Source organism: Lacerta agilis, chromosome 2 (assembly GCF_009819535.1).
Source record: "Lacerta agilis isolate rLacAgi1 chromosome 2, rLacAgi1.pri, whole genome shotgun sequence".
NCBI classification, from domain to species: domain Eukaryota; kingdom Metazoa; phylum Chordata; class Lepidosauria; order Squamata; family Lacertidae; genus Lacerta; species Lacerta agilis.
In genome coordinates, this window is record NC_046313.1 from 40,502,966 (window position 1) to 40,521,274 (window position 18,309).

General features: G+C 44.6%; 1 protein-coding gene across 6 annotated transcripts in view; it reads right to left on the bottom strand.

The window, feature by feature from the left end:
* Positions 1–1,966: 1,966 nt before the first annotated feature.
* Positions 1,967–18,309, bottom strand: part of EVI5L (ecotropic viral integration site 5 like) — a 43,535-nt gene continuing 27,192 nt past the window's right edge. The window contains exons 9-21 of one of the 6 annotated variants that reach the window (XM_033139717.1): positions 17,941–18,038; positions 15,913–15,973; positions 15,261–15,314; positions 14,206–14,238; positions 7,439–7,579; positions 6,672–6,800; positions 5,967–6,107; positions 5,480–5,638; positions 4,982–5,128; positions 4,252–4,347; positions 3,615–3,710; positions 3,297–3,389; positions 1,967–2,568 (exon numbers count right to left, since the gene is read on the bottom strand). In XM_033139717.1, coding sequence (XP_032995608.1) covers positions 2,257–2,568; positions 3,297–3,389; positions 3,615–3,710; positions 4,252–4,347; positions 4,982–5,128; positions 5,480–5,638; positions 5,967–6,107; positions 6,672–6,800; positions 7,439–7,579; positions 14,206–14,238; positions 15,261–15,314; positions 15,913–15,973; positions 17,941–18,038 — 1,560 coding nt within the window. In that variant the 3' untranslated portion in view covers positions 1,967–2,256. Of the gene's footprint in view, positions 2,569–3,296; positions 3,408–3,614; positions 3,711–4,251; positions 4,348–4,981; positions 5,129–5,479; positions 5,639–5,966; positions 6,108–6,671; positions 6,801–7,438; positions 7,580–14,205; positions 14,239–15,260; positions 15,315–15,912; positions 15,974–17,940; positions 18,039–18,309 lie in introns of all 6 variants that reach the window. The other 5 variants (XM_033139716.1, XM_033139718.1, XM_033139720.1 and 2 more) reach the window with 5 other exon arrangements.

The window sequence follows — 18,309 nt, forward strand, 5'->3', positions numbered from 1 at the left end:
CTTTCAGAAAGAGAGGTCCATGCACCTCATACAGAACCTTCATTAGATTTATTGTTGCAGGTTTTAGAAATTAGGCAAAATCAAATGGAGCATAAATTTGTATCAAGCTTGGTATAAGGAAACAGATGAAAAGTATGCCCATGACAACAAATGCTTCTCCTTCCCTTAAAGCAGAAGCATTCCACAGTTTAGGAACTATCTGGTACTGTCCAGGGAACATTCTCTATAACCAGCGATGTTGCCTAATGAAGCTGCCTACCTCCTCAGCAGGGTGGAAATCCTACATCTTCAGAATTCGGGATCCTTCACCGCCTCCTTCACAGACCACCTGTGGAACCCCTCTTCACCTAACACCAGCTGGTCTCCACCTTCATTTGCAACAATGCCTTTATTCAGACACCTTGCAAGACAAAACATATTTCACACACCAGCATGTCCTTGAGATCTCTCCATCACCAGTGGAAAGAAAATGTGACATGAGAGAGGCCTTGCTGATTTTAATCCTGGCCTCTAATGTTAAGAGGGGAAGGATCCAATTATCAGGCTTCCTCCCCGTGTTGAAAACAAAGAGAAGGACCATGAATAGTAAATACAGAGTGATTTTTGGCTGGACCAAATCAGCACCATGCCGCTTCCCGAAGTATTGCTCCATGGGTTACCTCTAGCTGGTGTGGCTATGTCAGCATTGGCCATGGCAAGCGTTTTTGTTGAGAAATCAATGTTTCTCCCCCACTACCCCAAAAGGAGCAGAGCTACATATTATACAAGCATGTCTGAAGATTCACATATGTGCAGAGGCAAGAGTGGAAGGGGCACATAGGGCTAAGCACACACCCCACTTGATCTCCCCTGCAACCCTCCCATCCCCGACCCTATAGTGCTAGGAGGCAAACATTGAGCTTGGAGCCTCATGTTTGCTTCATATGTAGTTCCACTACAAGAGTCTGTGCATTTTCACTAAAATAAAAAAGAATAATAATAAAAAGGGCAGAACCTGATGTCCAAGCAGCCCAGGTTTCTCATCTCTTTGTTTGCCAAGAAGAAAATACTCTTCAGGAAATTCTCTCAGATGCCTAAAAATTCAGCCACTTGTACTGGCCTTGTAAATCATGAACAGACCAAAAGTCCAATAATGTACCCTTCTTTCCTTAAAAAAACAAAAACAAACCTAGGGTTTGGGAACTTCGATGGACTGCCACTCCCCTGAAGCAAGCCAGGCATTGGTAGGGACTTTGCAAGAACCAATGTTTGAAAAGATAGCCATAAAGGTGGAATTGAGAAAGAATACTACACCAGCTCACACAATTCCAGGCAGGGAATTCTGGAGGAACTGCCACTGACCATATGAATTAAGGCAGCGCCTAAACTCCTGTAATGGTTGCAGCAGAACAGAACTTCAGGCAAAGTGAGACACAGAAGTCACCAAGGGGAACCCTTCCCTTACCACAATTAAATAGAAAGGATGTCATACCTTTAGCTACAAAAGCAGCTCTGGCTGCTCCTTAAAAGCCCTCAAGATAATTGAACTTAAAGCTTTATGCCAAGCCTCCTCTAAGGGAGACGGATTGGCATTACACAGTATAAATAAATAATATACACAGAAACACAAATAAAATCTCTCTCTCTCTCTCGATCCAAGCCACCTCTTAGAAGCACTCTCTCTCTAACTATCTATCCTTCCCTGTCCTTTTCTGGGCTGAAAACCACAAACGAGTGTGGAGGCACCCAACCTTACCTCTCTGCAGAACAGCAGGGTAGGGGATCGCATATAAATAAAAGGAAGACAGACCCCTCTCATCTCTCCAAGCACAGCAAGGAGACAGAGGTTCATTACTACTGGACTGCATTTTATAGAACCAGCGGCCTGGTTGCTTCTGCTGTCCCTTCAAAGTTCTCAAGTGTGCAAACCTTTGTGTGTAAGGAGAAAGTTTTTTTCAATAAGAAAAAAAAAAGTGTGGAAACGGTGGGTGGGTGGGGGATGTGAATGAGGTCAATACATGGATTTGAACTACCAGTGACAATAGAGCTGGAAAAAAAGGCAGTGCAGACAATGATCAGCGGATGTGGCCCATGTAATGCAGGCCAGCTGTAGGACTGTCTGTCCCCCATGCCACCTCGGGGGCACGGTATTCACTGGGTAAGGGGGCCCTCCGCTCCGTCTTGCGTGATCTGTCTATGACCTCCACACGCTCAGTACAGCGTGGCCAGAGGGGACTGGTGCCTTCCAGACAGACTTGGGACGGCAGCACCTCTCCCTCATTTGCTCAGGGCTTCTTCGAAGATGATCTCGCCATTGGGCTCGGTGGCAGAGGCAGGGTCGTCTGCATCGCTATCCGTGGTGCCGTCGCTCTCCTTGCCGGAGCTCTCGGCCCCCCGTAGAAAGTGCGTGTTGTGGGGCGACAGCGGATACAAGACATCCTGCAGGGCACCTACCACCATGGGGCTGGTCAGCAGCTCCTCGTCAGAGGAGTGCAGCGAGTCGTCATCCACCGCCAGGTGACTCACAATGTGGATGCCGTCAAAGCCCATGGAGTCCTCGAAAGGCTTCTGTCCCTTCATCAGCCGAATCTGCAGGGAGAAGGCGTTAGGGCAAAGATGGGGCGCGTGCGTCTGTGAACCCTCAGAGTACAACTCCCATCATCTCTGACCCTTTGGCCATGCTGGCTGGGGCTGAGTGGAGAGCCTCATGGCATCCAGAGGGACACAGGGTCCCCACGGCTGCACTGGGATAGCCATGATGGACTTGGCACTCTGCCTAATGGGACCCAGTTAGATTACATTAACTCTGACGCAGAGAAAGAACCCACGGTGGAGAGAGGAGGATGCCTCCTGTAGAACATGCACAAAAAGCTCCTGAAAATAGTTCAAATACTGTGCTCAGGGAGTAAGTTGAAATGGAAGCCGCGCCCCAGATCAGAGGGTTATCAAACAATATATACAGTCTCCACCCTGGTTGGAACAGAAGAGCACATTTGTCTGTGTTACATGAACATCCCCTCCCAGGGTTGGCAAGGAATCTGGGCTGTGAAAATGAATAACTCTTTTGAGAGGGCAGACTTTTCCGCAGGTGTGCAAGAGGCAGAGATGGCTAGCTTTACAGCAAGAAAAGGGGGATTTTTTATTTTTTTACATCACATAGGTGTGGGGGTAACTTACTCTGCACCTTCCATCATTACCCTAGTTCTTGCCCACTGAAATCTCCTTCCTATGCCCCGGACAAAGGCTCATGGTGAGAGTCTTTGGAGCTCCTTTGCAGTGAGTTCCAACTGGTAGCCAACCACCTGGTTGACTCGCACCTTAAAAGCTGACTTCTGATCTCTATCAGCTCCTGAGGAAATCAGCAGTTTTGTAAGCCCCAGTCGCTTATGTCTGTTCTCCAGCTGGAGGCCCTGCACAGAAATAGGCAGCTGGGGAGAAGGAATGGGGACACAGACGGAGGCGTATTTGTATTCTTCGATTGCAAACAATAAATATTAAATGTTCAAAAAGAAAAACAGGCAGCCGTGACTTGATGCAGGGTGCCAACGGAGGCCAGCAGAGAAGACACCAGAAATCACACAACCCCAACCCCTTGGTGGATTCCTCCTCCCTTTCTCCTACTAGTTTGGGCTCACCTCTGCCTTGAGCTCATCAATCTGATCCTTGAGTTCACGGATGTACTGGGAGGAGTCGGAGTTGTTGAGCTGGCCCTGAATCATCCCTTCTTCCCTCTGTGTGGAAGAAAGAAGAGATGGGAATTCGGAAGGGTGAGATGCTTAGCAAAGAAGGAAGCAGAGAGAAAGCACACCTGCTTCTTCCTCCTCCCCTTTGTATGCATTATTTCACAGACTGCACAAAAGAGCAAGCACTTTGTCTACATTATACAAATTTGACACAGTCTGTGTGGTTGATTGTTTATGTTTTGAAAAAGGGAACTGGAGAAACAAGAGAGTCTGTATTTCCTATACAGAATTCCTTATGTAAACAAAAGTTGAATGCTTGATCTTCAGGTCTCTTTAAAAACAACAACAACAACAACAACAACAACTTCTTCTAAGCTGTGTAAGCAGAACTAAAGAACAGGACCAACATTGGCTACCCCTGGTTTAAATAATGACAAATAAAACATGTTTTCAGCCCTCAGACCTCTCAGCTAGCTGCAGAAACAGAAGGAACAACAGTTCATACAACAAGAAACAAATACTCCTGGGACAAAATGCTGCTTTAGGTACAAGGCAGGTCCATTGCTCATTATCCTCCTTGCTCCCTAACCTGGATCTCCAGCTCAGCAATCCGCTGCCGCATCTCTGCCACTGCAGCCATGCTGTCGGCTTCTCGCAGGCGCACAGCCATCACCTCTTCTTTGCTCTGAAACAGAAAATGCAAGCCAGTGGCAGCAGCCCAGTGGAGTGCAAGCAACGAGTCAGCTAATTGGGGTGGTGGCCAGTACATTGGGGGGGGGGGGGAAGGACCACCTGCAGTTTTTTTGGCAGCTGAAGATCTCACGAGACCCACAATGAGTCACTAAACTACCTGGAATTCCCAGGAATACACATAGGACACTAATACCCAGGACAGCAGCTAAAATCAAGGATGTCAGACATGCACAAGCCCAGACTCCTCTTCAGAATAAACAGACAAAATCTGGGCTCTCCATGGATGTGTTTGCATGTCATGGTAAATAGTCAATTGTTTTTCATGAATACCCAAATGGGCACCCGCTTCCTTCCCTCCCTAGCATGAAGCCACAAACCACAATCTCTGGTTTAATATTTATATTGAAATGGGAATGGATGAAACAAACAACTGGTAAGCCAATGCAGGGCACCAGTGCCAAGGAATTGATTTGGAGGGTGGGGTGTCTTCTGTAAATTTGCATGATTTCTGCTCTGAGTTCCTTGACTTCAGAGCAGCAGTGCAGCAAGATTCCTTCCTTGTCATACACGAAAGGCTTAAGGGAAAGCAGCCTACGTCAACTGCATGGCATTAGGCCAGATCTCACCTTGCACTCGGATTCGGCATGCTTGCGCTTGGTCTCACTCAGCTGGGTCTGCAGCCCCTTGTTCTGGGCCGTAAGGTATTGGACCTTTTCATGCAGCCCAGCACACTCCTGCTCCATCCGGTTTAAATGGTTGCTGTGGATCTGATCCTGGAATAAAGGCAAGATGATACTTGGACACTTCCAAGACCAGACACGCTTATGACAAATAGGTTGGTGTGCACCATATTGTTACGTGGCAGACTCTGAGTGTACTCAGTAAGTGCATATAATACAGTACAAAACCCTATACTTTCACTGAATAGAGTGTCATTGTTTGCATGTTTTAAAAAAAAAACCCAAACCAGGTCTTCAGTTAAGGAAATATGCTCACATTGCAAGTGGAAAGATCTCAAGTCAATTTCTAGCCATAAGGATAGATGGGGAGGAATTTATTTATTTCAAGGAATCTGCACGGAATTATCCACAACTGCAACTCAAACAACAGCAAAAGGTTGTCACCTGGGTTTCAAGTTCCACCACCCTCTGGCGCAGTTCGCGGACTTCAGCTTGCGCCTGCGTCTCACGCAGACGGAGGCTCATCAATTCGTCTTGGAGGTCATTCATCGTGTTCTTGCGAGGAGACTCCTTCCATCGCCCGCCTGTGCGGCTCAGGTGGGCCTAGTGTGAGGGATACAAAAGGATAAACTTCACGCCTTAGTATAGGCATATTATGCTCATTGATCTCAATACTCCCATGTGCTCTACTTTAAGACCATGTTATTTCCTTATATGTTGTGATTGCTTATATATCTAACTTTTATTTAAGACCCTTGCTTGGTATGAGTATCAGATTTACTGCTATGTAATTTACAGGCCGAGCACTTGCAACCTTCCATAAAAAAGGGGGCTACCATATGTCACCCAAACAGCAGCATGTGGGAATTCAGCAACAGGGACAAGGAAGCAGGGCACTGCATAAGCGGGCCACCATTCCAGTGGATCATACCTGCCAATTGTCGTTGAGCTCCTTCACCTGCTGCTGCAGTTCCCGAAAGGATTTCATAGCCTCAGACTCCCGCACTTTCATAGCCTTCAGCTCTTCCTGAAGGCGGGCCACATTGTTTTCATCAGGAAGCAAGCTATTCTTCTGCAGAGGGAAGAGGGTTGGTGATATGGTTGAAGCATTCCAACCCACTCTGGTGCCCAAAAGTCTAAAATTCTGAACAGTGCAACCAGGAAAACCAGACCTCTTTAAATATCACACACGCTACCTAGAGTCCCAGAATGAATATACCCAATAAGTTATGATGAATTTTGTGAGGATGAATCTCACCCAAAATTGCTCTTTCCCTGCTATCTTCCTGTGGCAACAATTTCTCCTGAATGCATCTTGATCATGATAAAATCCGCATTTAAACTGCCCTTGAAAAGTGCAGTTTTCAACAGTTTTTCTGCAGGAAACTACTGATGCAACCTCAAGGTGTATATTCAGATAGGAAGATTAACCATAGAAGAGCAAACAAGAAAAGGTAAACTTTTGACTTTTCCTCGCTGAGACCGATAAGTGTAAATGCACCCCCCATAATACAATCTTCATCAACATGAGCATTGCAGAGAGGTCTGTATCAAGCTTTTGGCAGCTCAGGCCCTACTAGCCTAGGCTGCTTTCTAAAACATGCATGTTTCATGCTAGTCCTTTTAGCCAATGTACCTTCTCCATGTCCAGCACTTTGTCCTGCATCTCTTTAAGCGCACTCAGGGTCTCGGACTCCCGCAAACGTGACTGTTCCAACTCTGTTTCCAGATGACTCACAAACTCCTCAGAGTAGCGGGGATTTCCCTGCAAACAGGATGAGAAGCGCTGATAAAACCAGAGTGGCTGGGACAACCCAGTTGGATGGGTGGGATATAAGTAATATATTATTATTATTATTATTATTATTATTACTACTACTATTATTATTGCTGCTGCTGCTGCTGCTACAGTTCCTAGACATTGCAACCATCCATAAGCCTTCAAGTAACAAATGCCATCTCCAATGTTTTCTACAGTTTTTACTGCAGCGGTTGAGTGTTTACCAAAATGCGCTTGCAGGGGGCAGAAAAGAAGGCAGGGAGATGTTTAACATTTCTGCCACTGACCCGCAGATCCTGAAAAGAGATCTGGCCTGTGGAGCCAAAAAGGTTCCCTCCCCCTGCACTAGGAAGATGCAGGTATATTTACTCAGTGCACATTCATATGTTGATTAATGTTCTTAGTGACCAAAATATGGTAAAACTAATTTTTAAAAATCCATGAATTTGAGTGCATTGAATTCTCTGCACTATTAGGAAGAGAGAGAGAGTGAGAGAGGAAATAGGGACTACTCTGTACCTCTTGGGCCAGGAAAACCACCAACACCAAACCAGTTTACTTGTACCTCTTTAATTTCACCCCCTCCCCCTGGCCCAGGCTGCTTAATTTGTGATGCCCATCACCTGCTGTTCCTGCAATTGCCGAATAGTGCTTTGAGCCTTCTGCAAATTCTCGGTTGCTGAACTGCACTGTTGCTTAACCACTGCCAGTTCTCGCTTGATGATGTAGTTCTCTTCAGCCTCCTGCGCGCGCGTAACTTGGCCCTGAAAAACGAGACGAGAAGCTATTATCTCAAGAGAAACACATCCATGTATCATTTCTCTATGGGATCCCAGAAGAGGATGTGCACTCTCCTCCACTGCATCACTATGAGAAGCAATTCCATGTCCCAAGAGTCCCTTAGTACTGGGGAAAGTATTATCACCCCCCAACCCTTGGCTAGAATGTGCAAGGTGATCTTGAGATGACGTATGAAATCAAGCAGGAGGAAATGTTGTAACAATGGGTGTCTGGGTGCATGTGTGATCTGGTCATGACAAAGAGATAAAGTTTCTAAATACCCCCAATGACAGTGCCTTAAAACAGTTGGCCATGGAACTGAATGGAAGGGTGGCTACCTGCGACTTAATCTTAAAAGGCACCCAGGGCCTGGTGCAAGATGCAAGTGTTGATAAGCCAACTGGGTACTGTGACCAGTGTTATCAAATTCCACATAGATGTAAGCGGGACATTGCCAGAAAATTCCAACAGTTACATTTGATTTCAAAAGAGTAAAATTCTCAAAAATGAGAAAACTGCCGTTCAGCTTCATTTTTTACCAGTTAAGAGGGTCTCAAAGATGCTTGCAAGTTCTTCAAAACTATGACAGAAGCTCATCTAGAATGTATAGGAAGGCATTAGAGGCAAGAAGTCTTCCTTCAGAAAATGAAAGTCCTGCCCAAATATGAAGAGCAAAAAGGAGCATGAACTTTGACAAAAGAAATGCAAGCAGACAACAAGGGATACAAAAGAAGAAAGGTTTGCAAAGCGTATCACTAAAAACATTAAGACCAACAAAAAAAAATTGAATAAATAAAAAGCAGGAAACTGGGAGGCAGTTGGACCTTTGGGTGATAGGGGAAATCAAAGGAGTGATAAAAGAAGAAAGTGAGATTGCAGCGGAGCTGAATTCCTTGCATCTGTCTTCACTGCAGAAAATGCAGGGCAGATCCCTGTGCCTGAACTGAAGCAAACTGGTGAGAAGACGTGACGTTCTAGGCATCACTGACAAATTAAAACCAAACAAATCACCAAGTCCCATTGGTAACCACCCAAGAGTTCTTGAAGAATCCTTCGAACAAAAATATATGGCTTGTCCCCAAGATCAGTCTCGTATGGAAGAGTATAAAGTGGCCACTCTAACACCATTTTTTTTTTTAAAAAAAAAGGAGTCCAGGATGGATCTGAGAAATTATTGGCTAGTTGAGCTCTCCACCTTTGACAGGTCAGCAATGCAGCTAATCGCAGCAGTGCTGATCAGCACAGACAGCAAACTTTGCTTGCCAAGAAACGATCAGGAGAGCACTTTAAAGCTCCCCATCCTTACCTGCCCCACACCTGACATCACATATAGGGCAAGTGGGTGTGGTTTGGTGGAAAATAGCCTTCTTGGCAGAATTAGGACTGTTGCTGTTGTTCTTTAGGTTGCAGTTTTCCTGTCTCACTAACCTCTTAAAGTCCCAGTACGTTTCCAAGCACAATTCAAAGTGTTGGTGCTGACCTTTAAAGCCCTAAACGGCCTCGGTCCTGTATACCTGAAGGAGCGTCTCCACCCCCATCATTCAGCCCGGACACTGAGATCCAGTGCCGAGGGCCTTCTGGCGGTTCCCTCACTGCGAGAAGCTAAGCTACAGGGAACCAGGCAGAGGGCCTTCTCGGTAGTGGCACCCGCCCTGTGGAATGCCCTCCCATCACAGGTGAAGGAGATAAACAACTACCTGACATTCAGAAAATACCTGAAGGCAGCCCTTTTCAGGGAAATTTTTAATGTGTGATATTTTTGTATCTGATTTTTGTTGGAAGCCACCCAGAGTGGCTGGGGAAATCCAGCCAGATGGGCAGGGTACAAATAATAAATAGTATTATTATTATTATTACTTTGAGAGTATCAGTAAACATTTGGATAGGTGTGACCCAGTCAACCGTATGTACTTAGTCTGACAAAAAGCACTTGATAAAAGTCCCTCAATGAAGACTCCTGAGCTTAGTAGTCATGGGGTAAAAAGAGAGTTCATTTTATGGATCAGTTATCTGGTTAAAGAACAGGAATCAAGAGAGTTGGGGGGAAATGGACAGTTCTCACAAAGGAAGGATGTAAGAAGTGGAGTGTTACAAGGATCAGTATTGAGACTTGCCCTGGTAGATGGCCCAATGAAAATGCAGACTTTGTGTGTGGCAAATGTGAAAAAGGCAAATTCCATGTTAAGGAGCAGGGAATCTCATAATGCCCTTATACAAATATTTGATGCCACCGCACTTAGAATACTGTGTAGAGTTCTAGACACTACATCTCAAAAAAGTTATTTGGTAGAAGTGAAAAAAGTTCAAAAATGGACAACCCAAATGATGATGGGACTGGAACAACTCCCTTGGGGGAAAGGTTACAACTTTTGGGGCTTTTTTGGTTTTGAAAATATGGGAAGTTAGGCGTGACATGACAAAGTTATATGAAATTATGCACACAGAGTGGCTAGAGAGAAGTCTCTGCCTGCCACACAGAATACCAAAACCCAGCATCATCTAATGAAGCTGAATGTCAAAAGATTCTAGAGCGACAATCCATAGATACATACAGTACATAGTTTGCAACCACAACATATAGTAATGGCCTTCAATTCAGATGGTTTTGAAAGAGGTTTAGGCATATTTGTGAAGGATAAAGTTATTAATGGCTACTAGCTATGGTGGCTGGATTGCTTCTAGTATCGGAGGCAGCACATTTCTGAATGCCAGCTGCCAAGAATGCTGCTGTGTGCATGCTCTGTTTGTGGCCTTCTCATAGGCATTTGGTTGGCCACTGTCAGAACAGGATGCTGGACTAGATGGGTCTTTGGTCTCATCCAGCAGGTTTCTTCTTAAACAAAAAACAAAAAACCCCAAAAAACTCTTAAGTGGCAAGCAGAGTAGCATTAATTACCATCTCTGTTTCCCAAAGCATTGCTCCAGTGCTAGCCATACAGAAAAAGGATTGTGCATGTAGGTTTTGCTCCCATTTTTATTTCGCTTGGTGGACTAGGGAGTGCACCAGTCTTTCAATGCTACATTTGGTTAAGTCCATATGACGTCACAATGTATATGAAGGGGGGGCTGCACCTTTGAAAGCAATCCTATACAAAACCCTTTGCATGTGTGCTAAGCTAAGCTTTACTGAAAAGGCTAAGCTAGAATCCATCTGACACAAAGTGCTTTGAATGGAAGACTTTGATACATATGGTGCTTTAAAAGGGCAATGCCCTGAAGGCACCTAGCCCAGAAATGCTATCATGCTTCTCATTCCAGTTGTGCAACACTGCCCCCCCCAAAAAAAGACTTCCAGCTCCCCCAAATCTACACAAGGCCCATTTAATACAACCCCCAGATCTGCATGCTCTGAAAGGGCCTGTTACGTTACAGAAAGAAGGTTCTGTACTCTTAGATTCTGCTTGGGAGGCACAGCCTGCAGCAAGGGTCAGGGAGGGCCAAAGAATTCCATGGTTTTCTAGGCACAACTGTAAGAGACGTGTGCCTTGTTAAAAATTGTAACTCCTAGAAACTGTAATATTTATATGCCTTATGTCAACGTAAGATATGAAAACATAATGTTCCAGGAATTTTGTCTTTACACAGAGCCTGTGCCATCAGCCATATTGTGTATACAAGGAACAGATGTCCAGTCATCAAAAGCAATTCGCAAAATCAGAGAATACCTGTGGGCAGAGGCAGGAAACCCATTAGGGGAAACCACGAAGCTCACCTTCTGCCCTTGAGAGACGTGTTCGTGACTTGCCCATGGACAAGGGGGCAAATGGGCTTCACAGACTGAGGGAATGTGAGCCTCCTTCCTCTTTCCAAGCCCACTATGTCGGCCTCAACACCACACCAGCTTTTCTTCTCCGAATAATACCATCTGCATTCATCATGGTTCCTCCCCACCCCAAGTCTTTTCCGGCTGGCAAAGATCTTAAGTAGGTCCTCCATCAGACTTAATTAAGAACCACTTGGTGAATGTCTGGGACCCATTAGAAGCACTACAGTGCCTGTCTCTAAATGGAAGCACTGTGTGCTTTTGCAAAACAGTTACACTTAGCTGTACATCAATGTGTGTGCCGATGATACAAATACACAGGAAGAAAAACACAAGGAGATAGCTGCCCTCAGAAGCTCAGGTGTGGTGACCCAGGAGGGCATTTTCTGTGGCAGTTGTGGAATTCCCTCCCCCACAATGGTGTGTCTGGCAACTTCACTGTACTTGTTGGTGAATACAGAAGATGTGCCTCTTGAGAGATATTTTAGGACCCACACAATTTCTGTGACTAAATTGTGGTATTGAAACAGTAGCCACAAACACAGGCAGACGTGGGGGTGGGGGGAAGGTTAGCTTTGAGAGATCTTTTAGAGAAGATCTCCCCACCACCCCTTTTAGTCCAATTTGTTGAACAGTTGGCTCTGTCCTGCTTTATTTCATGATTAATTTCTGCAATGAGAGAGGGGTGGAGATGTCTATAGACATCTAAGTCTGGGCCAGAAGCAATAATATGGGAAGCTATATGAAAAGACTGACAGACAAATTAAGAACTTATTAAACTAAATTGCAGGTACACATGTAAGGAAGCTGGGGGTCTGATGAATTCCTAGACAGGGCAGTCCTTTTTGTGCTTTCTTGCACTAACAGGACAAGAAGCAGTATCCACAGTTGCCTGGGGATTTGTGTTTTACATATCATGCCAATACGTCCCAACTTCAAGCAGTGCTGCTAGTACTAAAATCTAACAGAGCTGTAAAAGATTCTGATTCCCGTGAAAAACAGAGCTCAAGCCTAATCTTGTTTTTTGACCCTAAGCACTACTTTATTCAATGGCGTGTAGCATCAAGTAACTGAACAGGATTTAGTTTAGAATAAGGGTTAAACAGGCTGTCCAAGGATCATTCAGTGTTAACGCTGAGCAGCTGAATACTTCCTATTTGTACAGCACAAAAAAGGACCCATGACAGCAATAAGAACACTGATGATGAAAAACAGTAAGTATTATTATTGGGAAAGATTGGTGTTCTTAGAAAATAGGAGGTCCTTTCCTTTGATCGGAGCTCTTCCCCATGCGTGGAAATCTGAGTGTGGCATTCTCACAGGACAAGCACACTCAGGTTCTACACCGACAGATGTGCCACCACTTTTTTATTGAATGGGCTGCATCATTCGTCAGTATTGGCGTTAGGTTGCGCCACTTCCACAATCAGATGCCAGACCTTGTTTGTAACTTCTGAGTTTGCCCAGTGTTTTGGGCATATACTAAGCTTCCCATTTCTGTATCTCAGTGCAAGGAAAGAAGTGTTGTACCCCCAGGGCGGGTTTGTATGAGTTGCTTCTCTGCCTGCAGGCATCTGAGGCAATAATACAAGAGGAGTCCTGTAGTATAAGCAAGTCAAGGTGATGTTAAGTCACCCACATAATCTACCTTACAATTCTAAACAGAGTGGTATACAACTCTTAATTAATTAGCAAAAGTATTTTGTTCAAAAGTAGCCCAATGTGAAACACTAGTTGGAACTAATTTGCTATAACCACTTTGCCAACAAGATGCACTCCAGATGTTTTGGTCTATTACGGCCATCAACTCTAGCTATACTGGCTGGGGCTAATGCAAATTTAATCCAAAACATCTGAAGGTGTTGGTGAAGACTGTGCTATTAAGAACATCATTTTTCAGAATCCTGAAGGTTTTATTCCCATGCATTTCCACACAAAATTCAGAAGCAGATGTTTAGCTAAGAGCAGTTTTAATGATTTTAGTTCCTTCTCCGCCTTATAGCTATAGTGTTTATATATGGTGTCTTGGAAGAAAATTCATCCACAGATTAAAAAGATAACCATGGAGATACCTCCAATATCCACATCTACAGCCCGTTCAGAAAGCTTCCAACGGAACCCCCTGCAGCTTTAATAAACCCTTATTTCTTCTAGGACTTTGCAGAATAAAGGATGGTGGGCATTCACACTGAAGACATGTAATTTCCTATGGAAGCAGAATCTCCATAAAGAAAGTAGTCTGCATGCTGTTTCCCAGATAAACATGATATCTATGTAATGTAAGAAATTAGATATCAAGGATACCGCAGAAAATGTTTTTCTGTGCAGTGATTTTCACACAAGAGAGGTGTTGTAGTGTCACCCACCCACAACAAGTAGTTGAGGGCTACACTTTTAAAGTCTCTACAGCACTGTATCCTAAAACCAGATAAGTCAGCCAGAGCATTGTTAATTTTGTTTCTGCTAAAATAATAATAATAACTGATCTGCTAAGACCCAGAAACTTTCAGCCAGTTTAAGTCAGCGTCATTCTAGCTAAAAGCCAATCAGCAAACAGTGATGTAGAAAGCTACAGCTTCAGAGCTCACATCCTTAGCTGCATAAAACAGGAAGGATTGTAGCACCATTAATATCACAAGATCTAATGGATGCAACTTGAGAGTACCCCTTTAAAGAATGTTACGGGTGATTCAAGAACCAATACAGAATTGTTAGTCTGAACTCTTCTGGGGGGAAGTGCCAAGTAAACCAAAACACAAAGATAAGGCTGCAAGTGGTTTTTCTGTCCTGGAATGAAATGTTACACCAAGAGGAGAATTAGAAATAAAAAAAAAGGTTGTACCATACCTGGATCAATCTATCTGCCAAAGCAGCACTCTCCTACAGACTCAGAAGAGGGAGGTCCAGACAAGGAAGGAAAGATGAAGGAAAGAAAAAGATACAAAAGCAAGGTCACACACGCACTCTATAGCTAGAAGCACAGAAGAAAAAAGATAAAGAACCCAACAGAGCCCAAGTAGAGAACTTCCATTCCAGAACAGTGTCCAATCTGCAGCGTGACACTTCCCTTTATGGAGAAAGCAAGGCACATTTTATGCATGTGCTTTGTGCCTGTCCACAGGGGAAGGCAAACAGATACGGATTCCCTCAAAAAAATATTGTCTTGCATTAACTTCGCTCCAATCCTGCAAATGCTGCAGCAGACTGTAATTTTATTGCCCATTAGGTCGATGGAAGAGATCTTATTTTAGGAGTCAAACTTGTGTGTTGTTCAGTCTCCAATTAGCCAGACTCCCTGGAGTTGCTGGCTCTGGGCAAGTCTCCAAGATCTCTGTTAACAGTACATCAAAACGGGGCCAAAGAACTTCTATATTTTTCATGTAAAACTTTAATATTTAGCACAAAATAAGGTCATCTGAGGTATATGGCACAGCATAGCTGAAAAACAATGAAAAATTCAATTGCCGCACAGTGTAGTCCCAATAGCAGGCTTGGACTGTCCAGAATATAATATAAGTTGCTTCTGTTTTAAGTTATCATCCAAGCTGAAGTTTTTTGGGCTGACGATATAATCATGTGTCTGCAGCTCCTGCAGTTTACTTTTTCCATCTTAAAGAGTGCAGGCAGCAGATCACCAAGGTTCTGCCGCTTCTTCATTACCAGCAAAGGTTGTGAGAGAGCTGCGTAACACGGCTTCAGACGTATATTACTCCCTACCCTCTTGAAATAAAAACACCCCCAGCAGTCTCTGTGGAGGTACGCAGCAGAGACTAATGGCTAGCGCCCTGAGAAGTGTCCACAGTCAACTGGGACAGTCGGTTGTGTAAGGCCTCGTTTTTGGTGGCCAAACTAGTCTGGATGCGGAGGAAGTGAATTTTCATGCGGCCGGGGACTCTCCTCACCTTCTCCAGGGTCTCAATTCGCTGTTTCAGAAGACGGTTCTCAGAACGGAGCCTCTGCAAGCGAGATCAAAGTCAACATGCATTCTAATCTGTAAGAATCAGCTTTTGTTAAGCGATGGCCAGCATGCAGAAATTATGCTGAAATCCTGAACTAGAGCCATCTGCACAACCAGCTGATTGAATAACCAGGAAGCAAGCATTGCACCAGAGAGAGTGAGAGAGACAGATCTTAAAGTTCAGTAAGAAGGAATGCTTAAAACAAAACAAAACTAGGGTGCACTGAATGACACAAAAGGAGCCAAGGTATGTGAGAACTTGAACTTTTGCCTGAAGTGCCAGGGTTTCTATAACAGCAGAGACACAGTAGAAAGAATGCAAGCCCCGCAGCAGACAGAAGGACCAATATACCAGGGGTACAAGGCACTGCTATGAAACAGCAAAACAATCTATGTGATCTGACCATTGGACAACATTGCACACCCTTAGGATAACAGTGTCTTGAGGCCTTGCACTAGAAGAACAAAGAGTAAGCTGACTCGCTTTTTTGGGAAAGGAAGCATGGGGAAATGCCCGTGTTTTTGTTCTATATGTTGCCGTATGTGCAAGACAAGTGCAGGAATGTATAGGGGAGGGGGGGAGGGAGGCAGCTTACCTTGATTTCAATTTGCTCTTCCATCTCTCTGTTTTTGATTGCAGTGTATTCCTTCTCTAGTCTGCAACACAGGCAAAATGCAGTTCACCCCGATTCTCCCTACAGAATGCCAGCGCTCTGGAGATGCTCTGAGAGATAAGCCTGATATGATAGCAGCACATCTGTGCATTTTATGCCTGATCTGCCCCCATCACATTGAAATAAGTCTATTTGGGTTAGAATTTAAGGAACATGGGTAATAGGCTTATGGGTAATAGGAGTTTAATCTTTCCCATGCTAGCCAGTTAATTAACTGGCACTGCCTGCCTTGTCTATTTTCTCCAAGCTAGGCTCATTTCTGGTACAAAAGTCTGGGCAATGAACTGTAGGAAGGTGAGCAGCCTGTGAGGTTAAGCTCCCTTCACCAGGATGCCCTTTTCTGCTCCTTAAACCAGATCCCAATTTCTATGCAAAAATCAGAATTGCTATAGTTGCACCCAATCTGGCTGCTAGAGAAGCCAAGGACTGGACTAGCTAACCATCCATGCTGGACAAACAGAACTCCAAAGTCTCCTGGGTCATACTTCATCATTACTAAGTGACACAAGGCTGCCTGCAGTATTTGTCGCACGATCAGGAGACTTTTAAACTTCCAATTAAGTCAGTAAGGAATGGTAATATATGATTCCGCTGCATCCGCTAGCAGTTAACATATTGACCCTAAAACTGGCTGTTTCTAGTCTCCCGCAACACGGTATTTTACACTCAGAGAGGTTTCTTGGAGGATAACTGTGAGGTTTGTGTGATGGTGCTTACGAGTGACGAAGCAGGAACCCAAACAGTCTTTTGGCAGTTTTATTGTGCAAAACTATTTACAATGCAGAGCTACGAAAAGCATGTCTGTCTCAGTTGCTGGCAGAATCCGGGAGTGGCCCCTTCTTGCTCCTTCCCCAACATAAGAGCTTTGGCACCCCAAATCTCCTCCTACCCTCCTTGCGTTTCACCCCTCTGCGCAATTGGGGTGCCGGAACTGGCGTGTTTCCCTCCTGACTCTCCCGGCTGGCCCCTTCCCCTTCCTCCCCAATGGAGGTGTGGCTGCTCTTCAAGCTGGAAGAGGTGCTGCTGCTCAAAAGGTGTCGGGGCTCTCTGTAAGCTAATGGATCCTCCGTTCCCCTCAGTGGGCCAGGAGGCAGTTCTCTGACAATAACAATCAGTATTTTCATTGCAAATTCCAAATCTCCACATATACTTACTGCCGATTAGAACTTTGTATCTTAGCAATTGGTGAGAGCACCATATTTTAGAAGCATGGCACAGGAAGAGTTTCTGATCAGATTTAGTCTCCCTGTTTGAACTTTTGTTACAAACAATGGTTCCAAGTTCTCTCTCTCCCCTTTCCATTAATGTTTAAAGACTCCACTAATTATACGGCCAATATAGTTGGAACGGGCTTAGGGTAGGAATGGGAGTTTATTTTTGACTGTCAATTTGCTTAACTTGCACTTTAATTACGTTGATAAGGGATTGTTAAAATTCATGAAGCGCACAAGGAAAGTAATAAACATACATAGACTGAGTTATTTCTGGACAGCAGGGGCAACATCCAACATGATGCTGTGCAAGTGGATTCCTCCTTCTGCTCCTCCACCCTGCAGCCTCCTGAATGTCCCAAATCCTGCTCTAAGGGGGTCTTTCAGCCCTCCAAAACATATTTGGTGGGTGTGCAGAGGGCTGTAGAGGGGAGAAGAGGAAAGGGAAGTTCCACTGGGCAGGTGGAAATCTGTTCTGCTAATGTGTGGACACAGCAGGGTATCACCTCAGGTCTTGCTGAGGGAGACAAACATCCATAAGAAAAGGTGTTTCATGTCTACAGCCAACAAAATTAGGTGCTACTGTGTCCAAGTTTCAGCAACAGTCCATGACTGCTTCCTCCAAGAGAAATTCCTCCAATATACTGTTCAGGAGACTTCCCACATCAACCTACACAGCTTTCTAAAGAAAGCAACAAAAGACACACATGTATGAGATATATGATAAAGGAATACTTACCGCTTCATTTTCTTAGGGTTGTATTTGACCTGGTAAGCCTTAAAGATCAGCTTATCAGGACAGTTTTCAAACTGATGAGGAATCACCTTCTGGAAATACTGTGAAAAAGGAAACACTGAAGTCAGAATGCGCCTAGGATGCATTCCCTGGTCAGCAAACCTGCTTCTAACGTCCAGCTTAATTGTATCTACTCCTTCCCAGAAAGCTAAGGCAGAGGGGAGTGGCCAGTCTTTGGAATGCTTTTTGTGATGTAACACTTCTAAGTGCTGCTCACTTGAATTTTACCTCTTGAGAATTTTACCTCTAGCATTACGGTCTGGAATGGAAGTGGGAGAGGGCACTCCTGACCATATTCGTTTGAGTGCATTA